The sequence below is a fragment of the Urocampus carinirostris genome, chromosome 7 (genome assembly GCF_059441175.1).
Source record: "Urocampus carinirostris isolate Australia breed hairy pipefish chromosome 7, RoL_Ucar_1.0, whole genome shotgun sequence".
Lineage (NCBI taxonomy): Eukaryota > Metazoa > Chordata > Actinopteri > Syngnathiformes > Syngnathidae > Urocampus > Urocampus carinirostris.
In genome coordinates, this window is record NC_142355.1 from 44,171,854 (window position 1) to 44,191,822 (window position 19,969).

General features: G+C 37.3%; 1 protein-coding gene across 3 annotated transcripts in view; it reads right to left on the reverse strand.

Annotated features, from left to right (window-relative positions):
* The window catches only part of kcng4a (potassium voltage-gated channel, subfamily G, member 4a), a 117,655-nt gene extending 98,966 nt beyond the window's left edge, over positions 1–18,689 (reverse strand). Inside the window, exons 1-4 of one of the 3 annotated variants that reach the window (XM_088341077.1) lie at positions 18,474–18,689; positions 2,440–2,514; positions 2,320–2,357; positions 1,907–2,211 (exon numbers count right to left, since the gene is read on the reverse strand). In XM_088341077.1, the coding sequence (XP_088197203.1) occupies positions 1,907–2,014 (108 nt within the window). In that variant the 5' untranslated portion in view covers positions 2,015–2,211; positions 2,320–2,357; positions 2,440–2,514; positions 18,474–18,689. Of the gene's footprint in view, positions 1–1,906; positions 2,515–18,473 lie in introns of all 3 variants that reach the window. The other 2 variants (XM_088341076.1, XM_088341078.1) reach the window with 2 other exon arrangements.
* Between the last annotated feature and the right edge of the window lie 1,280 nt (positions 18,690–19,969).

Genomic DNA, 19,969 nt, shown 5'->3' on the forward strand with positions numbered 1-19,969 from the left:
TTGTGTAGTGAAAGAAAGTCCATCTCTTATTAGAGAACCGGCTTTTTCGGCTTAACTCATTAAATAGAGCCGGCTCTCAAACGGCTCACTTGATTTGATGCGTTATATTACAAATTATTTTGTTGTATCAAGAAGTTGAGAAAAAAAGTATAAAAGGAGAAAATGAAAAGACTGGTTTGTGGGTATCCCTTTAATCAGTATATTACCAACAATAATTTAACATTATGTAGAAAATAAACAAATAATTTGAATAAGAAAATGTATTACGTGGGTTTCCTCCGGGCACTCCGGTTTCCTCCCACATTCCAAAAACATGCATGTCAGGTGAATTGGCCGGTCCAAATTGTCCCTAGGTGTGATTGAGCGAGTGAGTTGTCTGTCCCCGTGTGCCCTGCGATTGGCCGGCAACCAGTTCAGGGTGTCCCCTGCCCACTGCCCGATGATTGCTGGGATGGGCTCCAGCACCCCTGCGACCCTACTGAGGATAAGCGGTGTAGCTAATGAGATGAGATGAGATTATTCTACTTAATTATATTTGCATGTATTTTTTCCTTCTACAGTGAACGTCCAAGGTACTTTATTTTTAAACATTTATAACAAAACCTCATTCATGTTGAGCAACTCAGTATCTCACAACAAAATGTTAATTAACAATATATATGCTATAACGAAACACATGTTCAATATAACATGTTAAACTACAGAAATAAACACGTTTGAAAACAAGGAATATGGTGTAAGATTATTTTGTATTTTGTAAGGGAAAATATGACAGTTTGTAAGGGCATGGAGCCTTGGAGGTTGACAGGTATGCAGTTTCAGTGGCACAGCCATAAGCACAGAGTAAGAGGACAAATATTTACTCCATACTGATAATTTGATATTCATACTGGCTGCCCTACTTACGAACGAGATACGTTCCGGACGATTGTTTGTAAGTTGAATTTGTTCGTAAGTTGCTTCAGAGCTATATTTTGTATGGAATGTACGTTTAAGGTTTATACAAGCATGTTTATGGCTTGAATAAGTAACCTGTATTGTTTTGGACTAAAAAATAAGCACGTAATAAAATAATATGCTCTTTAAATAAGAATAAAGTTAAGTTTAACTTACTTTTGGATGATGAGCTTCAAGAGTTAGGCGACTTCCTCCGTGGTAGAAAGTGGCAGAAAAAAAGCTATCCAACCATTTTCTCAACCGCATCAGGCTCACTTATTTCACTTTCATTTCAAAAGAAACAACTCGCCTCTTCTTTGCGCCAACCATATTGAATGGATGTGCACAAGATATTAAACAATAAAAATGTCAAACTTCTTAGTGTGTTAGAGACAAAGTATAGTATGTTTACACACAAACTAGGAAGAGGTAGCCAGATTTCTTCTTCGGGGTGAATGCTGGGTGAGCTCTCACACTGCCACACGCCGATAGCGGCGGCAAGAAGCACTACAGTACTGTTCTGTACTAGGAAAAAGGTGCACAATAAAAATCTAACTTACAACAAGTATTTTTCAACATCGTCAAAAAAATATCAATGGGGCCAACATGAGCATAGAATTCACGTAAAAGAATGCAGAATTTTGGTCTTTTTTTTGTAAAATTATTTTTGCGAAACTTCATGCCTGGAAAAAAAAGAAAATGTCGCAATTACTTTTTAAATAAACTACTAACTATAACTAATTATCTTTTTAAGTAACGTGCCGAAAACTGATTACACCACACTTCTAGTTAAATATACTGGTTTTTCTTTTTCCACATATGATGTTAAACTGGTATTTATTTTTATTTTTTTGGGGGGTGGGATTTCATTCTATTTTTGTATGAATAATTGTTGAAACTGAGTTAGAAAATAGGTTGGGAGACACTGGTATAAAGATTCATCAGGTACGGTCTCAAGCAGGTTTCCTACCTTGATGGTCTCAGTCTCTGGAATCTCGGTAAAGATGCGGTCAAGACTGCTGTCGTCACTGACGGACAGGTTGCTGAAGTCGTGGTTGGCATTGCTGATGATGGGCATGGCAGCATCCGAAGCTTACGCAGTTTAGCTGAAATCGGGCTAATAACCAGGATTTAGTAGCAGCAAGTCTGTTGTTCTTTCCAGGTCAGAGGTTGAAAAGTTTAACACATCTTTAGGTTCCTCAAGGTCACTTTGATCCAATAGAACATTCAATCTCCTTTACAAGTGGCGGACTACTGATATCCTTTGGCTTCAAACTAATGAAGTGAAACCACAAAATTGGAGCAGGGGGGAGCATGTCACACAACTTGCTGTTACATATGAATAACTTTTGATGCTTTCATTAGAGGATAAACATGACTTGCCTGCTTCAAGAGTAGCCAGCAGCAAATCTGAAGATAATCTAGGAGGGATACAGAATGGTGTGTAGATGACAACCGTGGAGATTGAGCAGAATATGTCAAGCAGCGGAATGCGGTACTGACATGTTCACGGATAGATGGGGATCCTCTGAGAAAATGACAGGATCAGTGAAGGCCTGTGGTAGCATCATGTGCAATCTGAGATGGAAAAATAAATAAGAATATTGTAAGTCTGAAATGCCGTTTGACATCCGAATCCACTTTATTATCGTTTTATTTCTACAACAAAATTACACTTGCACTCCAGTTGGCAAAATATACAAGATAAAAACTAATAATGGAAAATATAACGTATTCACCTCAAATTCATTCACATCTCAAATAAACAACACAAAACTGGAATATTGCACTTAGAACTGGAAAAAAATGAACATTGCTCTTAAAACTGTAACAAAGTCAACATGACTAAAATACAAAGAATTTGCAAAATATTTTAAAAATGAAGTCAAAGAGTAAATAATGTCAACAATACAATGTAAAAAACATTTAAGAGTACGAAATTAAATACTTCTTCTTCAACAAGTACTTTAACCCAGATATTGCAATTACCGTATTTTCCGCACTATAAGGCGCACCGGGTTATAGGGCGCACCCCGAAAAAATAGTTTTTGGTCCTATATTTGACATACATAAGACGCACCGGATTATAAGGCGCTACAATGGGAACGTCGACAAAACAGTCAGATAGTTCAGTCAAACTTATTACCCCCTTAACATTCCGAAAGCTTGCAAAGACGCAAATGCGTGTCGAGAACACGTGCGGATGCGGTGTCCGTACGATGTCACTCAAATGCATCATTCCATCATTCGGAAGGTTAAAGTCTTGGGTTTAAAGAAATGGCAACCATTCCTTAGTTTCTATTTTCTTTTTTGCTCGCAACTTTACTGTGCCTATGACAATAAAAACTTGGAATTGAGTTTAATTTAAAAATAGACACTCCATTCCATCCATTATCTGCACCGCTTATTACAGACACATCGAGTTCAGTCTGAAACAAGATACAGGGAAAATATATAGCCAGAGGAGGTCACCGAAGTCGTTGTGTTTAATAATAATGTGCAGCCATGGTCCTCTTATATCCGTGAGTGTAGTAAATCCAGGAGAATAAAATATTCACAAATACAGAATAGTAAAACATGATTTCTGTATGCCGTCAACCACGTGCTATACACATTCATCTTTTTCGGCCAATTGCAGGCTTTGTTATGCCGCTTAAGCCTATGCCAGCCTGTAAATGATAAAAAAGGATCCGCCCCTTGACCTACGAATAATTTTAGCCAATAGTGATCGATTCAACTGATGATTGACACATCTTTTTCGGCCAATTGCAGGCTTTGTTTTGCCCCTTTAGCCTATGCCAGCCTGTAAATGATAAAAAGGATCCGCCCCTTGACCTCCGAATAACTTGAGCCAATAGTGATCGATTCAAATGATTGACACATTGGTTAGCCAATGAAACGCCGGTATATAAATCCCAGCATACACCGCGGACTACTTGGCGTTCGGGGAAAAATCTAGTTGGCGGCTGCAAGTTAGTTGGAAGACTTTGCGACTTAATATTGATCCATAAATAAGGCGCACTATATTATAAGGCGCATGGTCAGCTTTTGAAAAAAATAAAGGCTTTTAGGTGCGCCTTATAGTGCGGAAAATACGGTAACACCAGGCTGCAGTACGTTAGGATGCTCTTTAAGGGGGCCTTGCAGAATTTCCCCAGCAGCTTCTCCTTCAGGTCGTTCCTCCACAGCACTCTCAGGAAGTGGAGTCGCTGCTGGGTCTTCTTAGTATCAAAATTTAGATTTTCAGGCCGCAGACTCGTACCAGGCTGTGGGTCGTTTGGTATTGGGTCACACAAAAAAGAAATAAAAGTGGCCTTCTGTTTGTTCATAGCACTAAATTAATTAAGATTGACAGCAAAGGCTTTATTTGTTGACATTATTTTAAGAGAAAAATGGGATATAAAAAACATATCATATATAATATAAAAATATTTGATATATTTTTTTGTACCTCTTTGACAATTGAAAAAATAAAACATTAATAATTGGGTAGTACATGTTTTTTTTTTTCTAAATAACTGTTTTAAAAAAATGATTGATCTTGAGCTTTAGGAGCAGCATTTCATCAGTACTAAGTAGTAAATGTTTTATTTAATAGTAAACATTTGAATGAATGGATAAATTCCTATCCAAACTAGGGACACCACTAGTTGTTGTTACTGCGGCCATCTGGGTTGGTCAAAAATAATCTACAGTCATTTATTTTTTTAGCCGGAAATCTAATCACTTATTAATGATTCATTGTTCCTGTGTTGGAACACGAACCTTAAAAGCACACTGTGTAATATTTGACAACGAGATGTCGCTGTATTGTGTACTGGAAATAAAAATAATTACACAAAGCACACGATAGAGTACAAATTCCGGACACCCAAAAGTGACCAAACAGCAGTTTATTTCCTCTCATTTTCTTTTTTGTTTTTTGGGGGAACCCTGAGTCAGCAGACAATCATGCCAGCTCCTTATAGGTGAGCCACAAGTTATGTAAAATAAATAGACATTTTTTGACATATGAGTAATTTTAAAAAAGGCATGTTCATATGATTGTTTATGTATTATTGCTCATTATTCAAATCAATATAGTTTTTTCAATGAAGGTTGTTTTCATTTACCTCTAGGAGTTGCTGAATAATACAGTACAGTGGGACCTCGCTACTTCGCGCCTCGACGTTCGCGGATTCAGAGCTTCGCGGGCCTAAAAAATAATAATAGAATAAAATAATTGAAAAAATAAATATATATATATATATATATATATTTTTTTTTTTTAAGCATTTTTGAAGGGGCATCGCTACTTCGTGGTTCCACGTTCGCAGTTTCAGAGCTTCGCAGGTCTAAAGAATAATGATAATAGAATAAAATAATAATGGAATGCATTTTAATTTTTTTAAGCATTTTTGAAGGGCGTCACTACTTCGCAGATTTTCACTTAAAAAAAAAATAAAAAAAAAATATATATATATATGAATATGTATATGTATGTATATATATGTGGGCAGCACGGCGGCGCAGTGGTTAGCGCGTTTTTGTTTTTTTTTCACCTCGGTTATCGCGGTTGATGGGGACCAAAACCAAAAAAATTAAGTAGCTTGAACGTTCATATATATATATATATATATATATATATATATATATATATTTTTTTTTTTTTAAGCATTTTTGAAGGGGCATCGCTACTTCGTGGTTCCACGTTCGCGGGTTCAGAGCTTCGCAGGTCTAAAGAATAATGAAAATAGAATAAAATAATAATGGAATGCATTTTAATTTTTTTAAGCATTTTTGAAGGGGCGTCACTACTTCGCAGATTTTCACTTAAAAAAAAAAAAAAAAAAAAAAAAAATATATATATGAATATGTATATGTATGTATATATATGTGGGCAGCACGGCGGCGCAGTGGTTAGCGCGTTTTTGTTTTTTTTTCACCTCGGTTATTGCGGTTGATGGGGACCAAAACCAAAAAAAGTAAGTAGCTTGAACGTTCATATATATATATATATATATATATATATATATATATATATATATTTTTTTTTTTTTTTTTTTAAGCATTTTTGAAGGGGCATCGCTACTTCGTGGTTCCACGTTCGCGGGTTCAGAGCTTCGCAGGTCTAAAGAATAATAATAATAGAATCAAATAATAATTTAAAAAAACAAAACTTAAAAAAAAAAAAATTTAAGCATTTTTGAAGGGGCGTCACTACTTCGCAGATTTTCACTTTTCGCGGGTGGTTTTGGTCCCAATCAACCGCGATAAGCGAGGTCCCACTGTATGTCCCTTTAAGTTCAACCAAGTTAAACTACTGTTCTCGCCACCAGAGCACGGAACATAAAATAAATTGCACCATAGCAGCAAGAGGGAAGCTGAGAGCAACTGTGACTGTGACCTGACAAAGACAGAGAGCAACATGGCAAAATACACACTTATTTATGAGACGAGAGACTGGAAAGGACAAAGGGGGCTGAGGTAATTGATAGGCTGACAGAAAAGTCAGAACATTACAAAAGGTTTCAAGCAATCAACAACAAGCAAACGTTCTGTGTTGTAATTGATTTTCCGGTGTGTAGTGTTAGATTAAGCATCTTGGATTTTAACTAGAAGACTTGAGCTGACTCGCTAGGTTTCTGCGACCTTCCTTGCTTTTTGCCTTCCTATCTAAAAACACTTTTGCATGCATTATCCAGTTTGAATTAGTTAAGTTCTTGAAATGTTGATGCATGGGCGGAGCAAAACTGCTGAATAAGAAGCCAACTTTAAAAATGCAAGAAGCAGTTGTGATCATTTGCTTATAAAGAAAACTATAAACATCAAATACATATTATTGGCGTGCTATTTTAGCCTGGCGTATTATTCTAAATACTAAACAAATGATTAGGTTAACCCAGTGTGGTGTAGCCGTGTTAGGCAACCTTTTCTGTACCACGGACACATTCAATGTCTAGCTATATTCTTGCGGCCCAATAATAACTTTAGTATTAATAACAATAATAACAACAATAATAATTATAATAATCCATTACAACAAGGCACAGAGAGTAATCCGGGTTCAATTCCCAATGCATCCAATGCTTAGTGAATGAGGTCAGCGATGTTTTTGGACTGACCATTGATATAATACTGAGGTTTAGTTTAACGCGCACCCAAACTTTTTGGGGGCTGAAACAAAAAAAGTGTGTACACACAAACAAGTACGGTATGAGTAAAAAATGAGTTTTTTTTTTTTCTGTGCATTCCGATACCAAATGACCCACAACCTAGTATTGGTCCACGGTCCTGTGACCACCATGGTTTATGCATATCTGTCAACCTCCATGTCTCCATGCCCTTACAAACGGTCGTATTTTCCCTTAAAAAATACAAAATAATCTTATATATATATATATATATATATATACATCCATTATCTGAACCGCTTATCCTCAGTAGGGTCGCGGGGGGTGCTAGAGCCCATCCCAGCCATCTCCGGGCAGTGGGCAGGGGACATTAGGACAGACAACGCACTCGCTTATTCACACCTAGGGACAATTTGGACTTGTTTCAACCTGACATGCATGTTTTTGGAATGTGGGAGGAAACCGGAGTGCCCGGAGGAAACCCACGCAAGCACGGGGAGAACATGCAAACTCCGCACAGGAAGTCCGGTAGCTGGATTTGAACCCATGACCTCTGAACTGTGCCGCACACGCGCTAACCACTGCACCGCCGTGCTGCCCACATATATATACATACATATACATATATATATATATATATATATACATATATATATATATATATATATATATATATATATATATATATATATATATATTTATTTTATTTTTTTTCCAAACGTGTTTATGTAGTTTAACATGTTATATTGTATATGTGTTTCGTTATGTCATATATATTGTTTATTAACATTTTGTTGAGAGGTACTGAGTTGCTTGACATTAATGAGGTTTATTATAAAGAAAGTTAAAAAATTAAGTAGCTTGAACGTTCAATGTAAAAGGAAAATATACATGAAATATAATTAAGTAGAATTTTCTTATTCAAATTACTAATTCCTTTTCTGCATTAAATTATTGTTGGCAATATACTGATTAAAGGGATAACCACAAACCTGTCTTTTTTCATTTTCTCATTTTATACTTCCTTATTTTCTTAACTTCTTTATACAACATAGTAATTCGTAATATAATGTATCAAAGCAAGTGAGCCGGTTGAAAGCCGGCTCTCTTTAATGAATTGAGCCGAAAAAGCCGGTTCTCTAAAAAGAGACTGACTTCCTTTCACTACACATCTACCACGGAATGATGCATGATGGGAAATCCCCAGGTGGCAGACGCATGCACAGTAGCATCAAACAGCTCTCTTCGTTTGCAACAGAAAAAAAAAACGATACCGAGATAGAGGCTGCCGCGGCGAACTTGTTTGACTTGATTAATAAATTAAAATGCACAATAAACTTACTTTGTACGGCAAAAACGTACAGGTTGACAGGTATGTGTATGGCAGATTTTGTAGACCACAATCCCCCCAAGCCCAAAAGCTCGCTTTAGTTTTTCTGATCAGATCCGGAGATGTGTATATTTTTTATTTAATTGTATAGCCCTTAATCACAAGGAGTCTCAAAGGGTTGCGCATACCACAGATTATTGCAAACCACAGACTCTTATTACACCATCCCCTGATCTAAAACCGACATGAGGGCAAGAAAAAAACGCAAAAACCTCAACATGAGGAAAATGAAGAAACCTTGAGAAGGGACCGCACATGAGGTTATCCCCCTTCCAGGTTGACCAGGCTGCAATGGATGTTGTAATAACAATTAATACACAGATATCATCAACAGGAAATAAAGGTCATTCATAAGCTATAGAATAGAAGTGTGTTTTGAGCCTAGATTTAAACAGTTCAACTGAGGTACACACATTTATTTATTTTTACCAATATGTGTTTTTTTTCTTTTCACATTTGAGGCTGGAGTTCTAGCTAGCTTTGCTTAGCGGTAGCAACAGCCTGCGAAATTGACCCCTCTTGCAACGATGCCATGAATATTGCCCAGGTGGTGAGGGTAAACAACAAAACTCACTTTAGACAGAAATTATAAACACATAAAGAGTGACTGACAGGATTACAGTTTAAAGGAAAAAACAATGACACAGAGACAGCAATTACATTTGCATTTTGCTCTGCAGTTTAAAAAATAAGGGCTGCTGTTGCACACGCTTCTTACTTTAAAAACAGGCTACAATGAGTGATAAAGAACTTGCATGAAGCAAAATGAAAGATCATTCATTCGACTGGTTTTATTATCATGGGCCCTATTTACAACTCCGGAATAGGAAGAAAAGAGAACATTCTTTTAATAGTGTCATTCACAACCAGGGCGAATTCAACCAAAGCTCCAAATGTGTTTCTTGGCAGTATGATTCCTCTGCAATTTATTCGCATGCACACCAGTCACAGATGCCTAGAATGCTTCGTCTTGCATTAATAGTTCAATTCCATTTTCTCATTACAGCTTCCACCGTATCCGGAGGAAGCACCAAATCAAAGTGTCAAATTAAAATTCCTTTTAAAAGACGTGACCCAAGATCACATGTGTAAATAAGGATTTTGCAACTACCATTCAATTGGAAAAACGGTATAAAAATGTAACCTGGAACTAACATAAATAAGTGATACTGTTTAATAGTCTCAACTTTATTAACATACTTGAGTTAGTCATCCTTTTTTATTACATTCACACCAAATCAGTTTCAAAATTTCCATACCAATATTCATCTATTGAGGACTAAAATAGTATAAGCTGCTCATACTGAAAAAAATCGTATCCGGTAAAAAAAAATTAAAAATGACTGCGTTTCTAGAGGAGAGCAAACCTTTGTTAATGCGTCTCTTTACAATTGAAACTTCTGTCACACTTGTGCCTTACAAAGTATACACTCAGGTTGCACACACATGTATTTATAGTGTTCATATATTTGAGTTTTCTGTCAGTAAATATTTTTTATTTAATAATAAATTGTTGCACAATTTTCAATCAATTTAAATGTTTGCTTCCTTTCATTGTTATCTATGATAAAATTCAGAAAAATAGAGTTACTAAATATATCAATTTATATGTCACAGTTTACAAATCATGGTACAGCCTGTGTTATCAGGGCACCAATGACTATGGACACTTCATTCCACTGCTTACTTGTTCCTGGCCTGTTTTTGAGTCCATTCCGTAATGTTGTCGGCTCAGTTCTTTTTCGGTCTTCCTCCTCCCCTGCCCTCTTGGACTGTGCCCCGGAGAATTATATTGACCACTTCTAATGATCTTGTGACCTGACCATACCACTGAGGTTTCTGTCTGCGCAGTTGACAACAGTTCTTTGTAGGGTTCAATGTGTCCTCCGATAGTGTTGCTACCGTTTCGTTTGTCACATGGGCTAAGTAGCTGATGCCTTGAAGTTTCCTGTAGCATTGCAAGTCAAGTCAAGTCATTTTTATTTGTATAGCCCTTAATCACAAATAGTCTCAAAGGGCTTCATCTCCATGACCTGGATTTTCTTATCCAATTTTTCAAGGAGAGTCAATGTCTCGCATGCATAGATGTAGATGGAAGTAACAGTTGACCTTTTTTTTCATAGGGTCCAATGTACCCCTTCTCATGGTGTTTAGCACTGTTTCTTTTGTCATATGGGCTATATAGCTGGTGCCTAGAAGTTTCCTGTAGCAGCGCAATTCCATGGCCTGGATTTTCCTTTCCAGCTTTGCTGTGAGAGTCTCTGCCTCGCATGATTTTTGATTTCACTGCGATCTTGTTGTTTCTTCTTATGTGTACATGTCTGGCCAGTGCAGCTTGGGTTTGAGCTAACCTGGCAATGATTTTGGGTTCGGACCCCTTTCCTGACATTACTATTTAAAGATATTTAAATCTGGTGACAGGTTGAAGTTCTTGGTGGTTGATGGTGATGTTTGTGGTGATACTTTGTGGTTTGATGGTCATTAATTTTGTTTGTTCTTTCTGTGCTGATTTCCATCACTTACTGGGGCGATACTTTGACTGTTCTACTCCTGCCAGTCGAGCAATATCATCAGAGGTTAGTGATATTATGTCCCCCAAATGCTGACTGGACCTTCAGGTGGGCTTCGGTCATGGTCCTCTTCAGGAAAGATGTTGATTAAAGTTGGAAAGAGAATGCGGCATTGTTTCACACCTACTGTGGTTGAAACGCCGCTCCATGTTACCATTGATCAGTACCACAGTTACCATTAGCGTACATTTTTAAATGGTCTGAAGTAGTTTCTGGCCCATGATCTGCAGATTAAAAATCTTTTGTTTGGTGCTCGTTCGTCCACATAAACCTGTATGTTTTCAGTTCGTCCAGTAGGACCGTTAGCCCAACTTTACTTGTATGGCTGATGAGACTGCTGTAGTTAGAGCATAGTTTGAGGTTTCCTTTCTTTGGTAGCATAATTTCTAGCGATTTTGTCCTTGCAGATGGCCACTATCCAGTTTCCCAGATTGTTTGGTAAATCTTTTTTACTATGTCTATAGTTAGTTCACTACTATTTCGTATGAGTTCTAACAGGATGTTGTTGAGTCTGGAGACTTTCCATTTTTCACCAGATTAGTTGCTGCCTCCAGTTCTTCCTGGACGATAGGGAAGTCGTCACCACAATTCTCAAGGACCTCAGGTCTCCCTTTGTCGGGTTGTTTTAGAATTCAGAGCTATATTCTGTCCATTTCTTCATGATCTCTTTATTTTTAATCAGTCAAGATATTTCCAGTTTCACCATGAATGCTGCTGTCTATTGCCTGTTTAGTACTTATGGAAAAAATTGCAATACCAAACAATTAGAGTGTGAAATACAAATTTGATGAGTTCTGTTTAGGTTAATTTTCTGAAACTTGGTAGGATTGTGTTTTAACTTGGAGATAAACAAAACAACAGTATATTTTGGTTTTTCAATTCAGAGTTACAGTTGCATTACAGTAACTCTATGCACATTTTTTAATACAAAACAAAGATTAAAATAATGTTTTTTTTGTTGTTGTATCGAAATGTGTCACTGCACAGCTGGTCATGATTGTATAAGATTTTCAGTCATTTTTTCTACTTTACCTATTTAGTTGTAATAAATGCCTGTTCGTTATTATTCATATAAACAGAGGGTAATATTTTACTTTGTTATATAATCACCAGACTCTTAATTATCCATTCATGTATTTGTTATTCAGGCTCTACAGTGTTTTCAATTCTCAAGTTTTATCAGTATTAGCCAGACACAGTCCGGACAAAGAACTGGTGTGAAGCGGGGATTTTGTGGATTTTCCACTGACTTACGTATCATTTTCATCACAGCCCACCCCTATTTCATAAAAATAACTACCAGCCGTTTTGTCAGCGCACTTATGAAGCCACAGAGCCATGTTCTCTACTCACAAGCACACAGCATTGTGTTTATTTATTTTTCATTCAAATAAAAACCTCAACTGAACTGATCTTTCAGTGCTTGTATTAGCCCGTCTTGTCTCGCGATCCGGATGTTGATTCGAACACGAGGAGGAAAGAAGTCTGTCCTTTAAATCCTATCGCCAAAATTACACACGCAATATACTGCAAACATTAATAAAGTGAACTTAATAAAGTTTCCACCTTATGTGTAATTCACACACACATTGTACATAAGTAACCACATGTACAAAACACAATGACATATGCATTTTTGTATTCTATGCAAATTATACGAAATTCCTGATGAAAATCTTTTCCTACAACTACCACCTGCATTTTCTTCGGCTAGTATGTTTTCAGTTCGTCCAGTAGGACCGTTAGCCTAACTTTACTTGTATGGCTGATGAGACTGATGTAGTTAGAGCATAGTTTGAGGTTTCCTTTCTTTGGTAGCATAATTTCTAGCGATTTTGTCCTTGAAGATGGACACTAACCTGTTTCCCAGATTGTTTTGTAAATCTTTTTTACGATGTCTATAGTTAGTTCACTACTATTTCGTATGAGTTCAAACAGGATGTTGTTGATTCTGGAGACTTTCCATTTTCCACCTGATTAGTTGCTGCCTCAGATTCTTCCTAGAAGATAGGGAAGTCGTCACAACAATTATCAAGGACCTCAGGGTCTCCCTTTGTTGGGTTGTTTTAGAATTCGGAGCTATATTCAGTCCATTTATTCATGATCTCTTTTTTTTTTAATCAGACAAGATATTCCCAGTTTCATCATGAATGCTGCTGAATGTTGCCTGTTTAGTACTTATGGAAAAAAATTGCAATACCAAACAATTAGGGTATGAAATACAAATTTGATGAGTTTTGTTTAGGTTATTTTTCTGAAACTCGGTAGGATTGTGTTTTAACTTGGAGATAAACAAAACAATGAAATGAAATGATCTGCATTTATATAGCGCTTTTCAAGTAAATGACTTCCCAAGGCGCTTTACATTGTGCTTCACATTTCCCAATAGCGGCCATGATCTGTGCAGCCATGTAAGGTGCTAACCTGCTTATTGGGGGTATTGGGGGTTCAGTGTCTTACCCAAGGACACTTCGGCAAGTAACACGGACAAGCCGGGATTCGAACTGGGATCCCTCAATCCTAAAACAATCGCTCGACCTCCTGAGCTACTGCCGCCACAAACAACAGTATATTTTGATTTTCCAATTCAGAGTTACAGTTGCATTACAGTAACTCTATGCACAATTTTTAATACAAAACAAAGATAAAAATAATGTTTTGTGTGTGCATTTTTATGCACCAATGAGATTGCAACTCTCGACAGCCTTCTCCATTGTTGACGGTCCCTTGCCTATACTTGGGTCGTGGCAAAGTTGCCCCCAGTCCATTCCTTAATGTTGTCGACCCAGATTTTCTTCGGCTTTCCTTCAACCTGCCATATTGGACTATGCCCTGGAGAATTATCTTGGTCAGTCCTGATGATCTTGTGACATAGATGAAAATGGAAGTAACCAGTGCTTGCATTGATCTGATCTTTGATTTCACTGCTATGTTCTTGTCCCTCCAGATGGGTATAAGTCTGGCAAATGCAGACTAACATACACATAACATAAAACGGTAGTGTTAGTGAGTATGCTTTACTGTGTATCTATTCTTTTTTTTTTTTTTTTTTTTTTTTCAAAAAGTAGCACATAGACTTAATTTATGGTTTAAGTTTTGGTTAGGCGAAAAGACGTTTATGTTTTTTTCTAGTATATATTGTATTTGCTGTACCAATTCAAATAACTAACAAGATGTTGTTTCATTTATTTGAATATTAATCTGACTGTGCCTCACCAGACACAAACTTCAGCGCCACGTCACTTTTCTGGATGACAGATGCTAGTCAATTGTTCTGTGAAGAGAAATGTGAGCTACATGTAATGTTAAAGCCATTTTGTTTCCCACAGCAACTAAATGCCGGTAATACCTTTTTGTTAATTTAGTCAATTTAGATGTCATTTGGTCCTTAAATCAGCAATATTTAGTAAATCATGATGAGAAAAAAACATAAAGCAACCATGAGATTAGGGCTGCAATGATTAGTCTACGTTGACAAAAATCGATGACAGAAATAGTTGACAATAAATTCCATTGCAGAATATTGTCACCAAATACATTTTTTTCAACAGACTGAGGCATCTAACATTATATACAATGTCATCTATGCTGGGGGTGCTAATGTGCAACAGCGTGTCTCTCTCAAGCGGTATCATACAGAAATTACGGAGTCAATTTATGAAACTTCTGGTGAATAAAATACTGCCCTACTTACGAACGTTCTGGACAATCATTCGTAAGTTGTTCGTAAATTGCTTCAGTGCTATATTTTGTATGTTTATGTTTTGTATAAGTATGTTTAAGGCTTGTATCAGTAATCTGTATTGTTTTGTACTAGAAAATAAACATTTCATAAAATAATATGCTCTGTAAAGATAAATAATGTTGAGTTTAACCTACTTTTGGAAGATGCGCTTCAAGATGTCCTCCTCTGCGGTAAAAAGTGGCCGAACCAGTTCCAACCATTTTCTCAACAGCATCATCTTATTCCACTTTCATGTCGAAATAAATGGCTCGCCTCTTCTTTACACTTTACCCCAACCATATTGAATGGATGCACGAGATATCAAACGATAGAAACGTCAAAGTTCTTAGCGCGCTAGAGATACAGTACACATGTTACAGTATGTTTACACACAAACCAGAAGCCAGATTTCTTCTCGGGTGGATGCTGGGTGACCTCTCACAGCGCCACCACATGCCAGTAGTGGCGGAAAGAAGCACTACGGTAATGTCCTGTACCCAGAAAAAGGTGCACACAATGCAAAATCTAACTTACGGCACTCTCCGGATATTTTTCGACATTCTAAAAAAAATGTTTGTATCCACTAAGTCGAATGGTAGTAAGTAGGGGAGACTATGTTCTTGCAAAGTTTGCAAAGCAGACCTTGCATATCAGTGTAAAGTAATCAGTGTTAATTTTACCTCTGAAAAGTGATGGGTCCCGGGGACTCGCAAGATCAAAAATCTATGGGTCCCAACAGAGATCTATGGGTCCCCAAAATTTAGTGTTAGCAAGGTTGAAATTGTAAATCGGTGACAAATATATAATGAAAATCTATATATTCATTCAATTTTAATCATCACAGTTTATAGGTAATACAAATCAGTTATCACTTCAAGATTTTCTCAGTTCACAACAATATTGTACATTATACAAAATAATATTGCTGAAATAATTATATCAATCCATATTTTCATTCAGTTTTAATCATCAGTTAATTGGTAATACAAAGTAGTTATCACTTCAAATCTTTCAGTTCATATATTCTTCATGGTTTGCTGTCCCGCCACAGTTGTAATGCCTTCTCAAGGTCCAATCCATTATCACCCTGCTCATAGCATAACCAGGAATATAATTTAGTCCATTTTGACAGAAAAGTCCTTTTCTTGCTAGGAGTATTCTTTTGTTTATTTTCTTTCGTCGAATCATTCGCTTGAACACACGTGTTTTCCTTGCCTCCGCGATCTTTCAAATATTTTCCATACCTGTCAACCTCCACGGCTCCATGCCGTTACAAAATGTTGTATTTTCCCTTACAAAATGATCTTACACCATATTTTCTTCAAACATGTTTATTTATGTAGTTTAACGTGTTATATTGTACACGTGTTTTGTTATATCATAGATATTGTTAATTAACATTTTGTTGTGAGATACTGAGTTGCTCGACATGAATGAGGTTTATTATAAAAAAGGTTAAAAAATTAAGTAGCTTGGACATTCACCGTAGAAGGAAAAAATACATGCAAATATAATTAAGTAGAATAATACATTTTCTTATTCAAATCATTAATTCATTTTCTGCATCAAATTATAGTTGGGTATATACCGATTAAAGGGATAACCACAAACCTGTCTTTTTATTCATTTTCTACTTTTATACTTCCTTTTTTTCCTTAACTTCTTTATACAACATAATATCAATCATCAAAGCAAGTGAGCCGTTTGAGAGCCGGCTCTCTTTAATGAGTTGAGCCAAAAAAGCCGGTTCTCTAAAAAAAAAAGATGGACTTCCTTTCACTACACAACTCTAACTCGTTTGACTTGATTGATTTGCCGTTTCGTGATAGTCGGTGTATACCAGATGGTACCCATAATTGACAAATTTGCGTTTTTCCGTACGGATTTTCTTGTATGTCGTACACGTTTTAAAATGCATAATAAACGTACTTTGAACGGCAAAACGTACAGGTTGATAGGTATGAATTTCTCCACCGTTTTTTCATGCCGGAATTATTGCCGTTGTTATCACATTCTGCATTATGTTTCGACTTATTACTGACACTGAAGAAATTACCGATTTTATGTTGATTTTCTCCTTCCCTCGACAACACCCACCACAACAATGACGTGATCTCGAAGCGCCAAGATCGGCGTGCAGACGAAAACTCGAACCGCAAGACCAAAACAACAATGGCGGATCTGCCTGACGAAAAGTTTGGAGTGCGGTAAATCTTTGTTAAAAAAAAGTAATCGGGTAATAATGACAATTTTGTGTCAAAAAAGCACATTGATTTGAGACTATGCGTCCCCAGCAAAAATGATGCGTCTAGGATGCAGGGACGCGGGCAAACGAGAACACTGTGTAATGTGAACTTTTAAAGAGAAAGCACGTTGGACAGTTGTACGAAATGGCGTCAGACTCGCCTTCGATGAACATTTAAACAATTATAGTTTTGGTGCAATGCATTGTCCTTTTTAAACATGTATATTTTGTTATCAGAAAATCCTGAGCATTATGCCAGACTGTGCCTGAACAACATATTAGAAATGAAATGCATGTGGTCCAAAGAACAAATATCAGTTGTTATACCGTTTAAATTGAAAGCCATTAAATGTTAAAACCGATGGGCTGTTGAGAATTGTTTACATATTTTGTTACAGGCTTTGCAGTTGACCACTGAATGTACTAATATCATATTAGTTTTATTTACGGTTCTACTGCTGCTAACAAGGCTGTTCTTGGTTTAAATGGATAACAAATATTTCCATGATTTTCATTTACTATTTATTTACTTATCCCTAGATAAATGGACAAGGGCTAATGGCTTTAGGTTTCTTTTTTTTTAATGTTCAATAAAATATGTATTTTTCATATTCATTGTACCCATTTTTGGGTCAATTAACATTTGCCACATAATGAAACCAACTTCATTCTAAATTTAGGAAAATAATAATAACCCAAGCAGCACGGCGGCGCAGTGGTTAGCGCTTGTGCGGCACAGTTCATGTCATGGGAACCTGTCGTGGGTTCAAATCCAGCTCCAGACTTTCTGTGCGGAGTTTGTATGTTCTCCCCGTGCTTGCGTGGGTTTCCTCCGGGCACTCCGGTTTCCTCCCACATTCCAAAGACATGCATTTCAGGTGAATTGGCCGGTCCAAATTGTCCCTAGGTGTGAATGAGCGAATGAGTTGTCTGTCCCCGTGTGCCCTGCGATTGGCTGGAAACCAGTTCAGGGTGTCCCCTGCCCACTGCCCGATGATTGCTGGGATGGGCTCCAGCCCCCCCGCGACCCTACTGAGGATAAGCGGTACGGCTAATGAGATGGGAGATGAGATAATAACCCAGATATTCAACTAGTCGTTTGAAAAGTCAGTGACTAGTCAAGTCAAGTCATTTTTATTTGTATAGCCCTAAATCACGAAGAGTCTCAAAGGGCTTCACAGAATATTAGGTTGCAGCCCTACACAAGATGCAAGTTGCTATTAGGGATTTTGTAATAAATTCCAAGATACAAAAACGGAAAATAAAGGATCCTAATAAATGTATCTGATCATTTACGTGGGGATGCAATTATGGTCCCCGTAATAAGCGCCCAAGGAAATCCTTTCTTGCGCAAATTCTACCGGACAGTCGAAGTTAAACGATTCCTATCTTTGTCCAAATAATAAAAATGAACGTTCCATGTTAAAAATGCAGATCATCCGAACACATTCAAACTTCAACTGCAAAGCAAACACAGCACACCAGCCGAACTTACTGTCCCAGATCGCCTAACTCCTGCACATGCGACCGAACCCGCTGGCAATTCAGGGGAAATCTTGACGCAGTGGCCGCGGCTCGCTCAACACCAAAAGCAGTAGCGCGCTCCCAGATTCCCCGGACAGTTCCACCTGTACGGCATCGATGCAATGGCAATGGAGACTCAACGAGACCGGATCCGCCCACAAGCTTGAAGAGCTCCAGAGTGTCCCGTTTCAGCTCGCTGAGTGGTGCAGCAAGGAGGGGCGGGTGGGGGTGGTGTGGGGTGGAATGGGGGGTCTGGGACGGAGGGGGTTAGAAAGCGTGGAGGAGCAGGAGGACGTGATGGAGGAGGAGCGGTAGAAGTTCAAGTTTACATAAAGGTGTTCAGAAGCTACATCCTTGAGGAAGTGTAAATTTTAACTGTGGCATCAAAACCTAAAGTCTCTTTTACTAGATGTATCATTTCAAGGTACTTTTACAAAATGTATTTTTACAAAAAGGCTAATTCGTTTTCCAGCCAAAGTAAATCAGGGTGCATTGCAGGGTTTAAAAAGCTTAAGTGGAAGACAAACTAGAAGATTCCCTGAAAATAATACGGTATGTTGTGTGAACCCCTGTTGACCGTGACGTGCAGTGGGGTTGGTGTCTTATAAGGGAGTCAGATTTACAAATGAATGAACATACATCTCATCCATCATTTGATTGGTAAAGCAAGAGACAATCAAGAAAAAAAACTATGGCAGGGGGTGAGGAACCTTTTTAAATTCAAAGAGACTTGAAAGCAAAATACACTATTTGTAGTTTTTGAGAGCCACACCATATATTCTAAGACAAAATTTAACAAAACCGTCAAACCCACTCTCCAGACAAAAGCTAATTCTTCAGTGCCGTTTATACCACTGTGTGACATTTTGATGATTTGAACAAATCTATGAAATAATAATGACGGAGCCATGTCCCATATCAACAAATACACTAGTTTTAATTTGTGTCCCTCCTGCAGATAGTTGATTGTTTTCATGGTACATTCCAATAATAACTTTATTTATTTACATACTTTTGTTTCCTTTTATTCTGTTTACTTTATTATTTTATTTTATTTTTCTCTCTTTTTGCAGATGCTCCACTATCTTGTATAGGTTTTCCTGATCGTTGACATTTTCAGATAACCTGTGACAAAGGGTCAATGCAATTCGTAGTGATGCACTCAGTTGAGCCATCTGATCTTCCTCGTTAAGAAATAAGCTTGGATATTCAATCACTAACTGCGCTAATTGAGCTTCCACCACTTTATTCCCAGCCAATACTGACATTTGTTCTCCAAAAGTCTTAAACATTGCTCTTTTTAGAATAGGGATGACACAAAAACACAACAAACACATACCTATTACAACTGTCAATACAATTATTACCCCTCTTGCCAATTGACCTCCCCAATATCCAAGTTTAGATGTGAACCAATCAAATGAGATACTATTCTTCTCAGTATTCACTGTTAGTTCATTACATAAC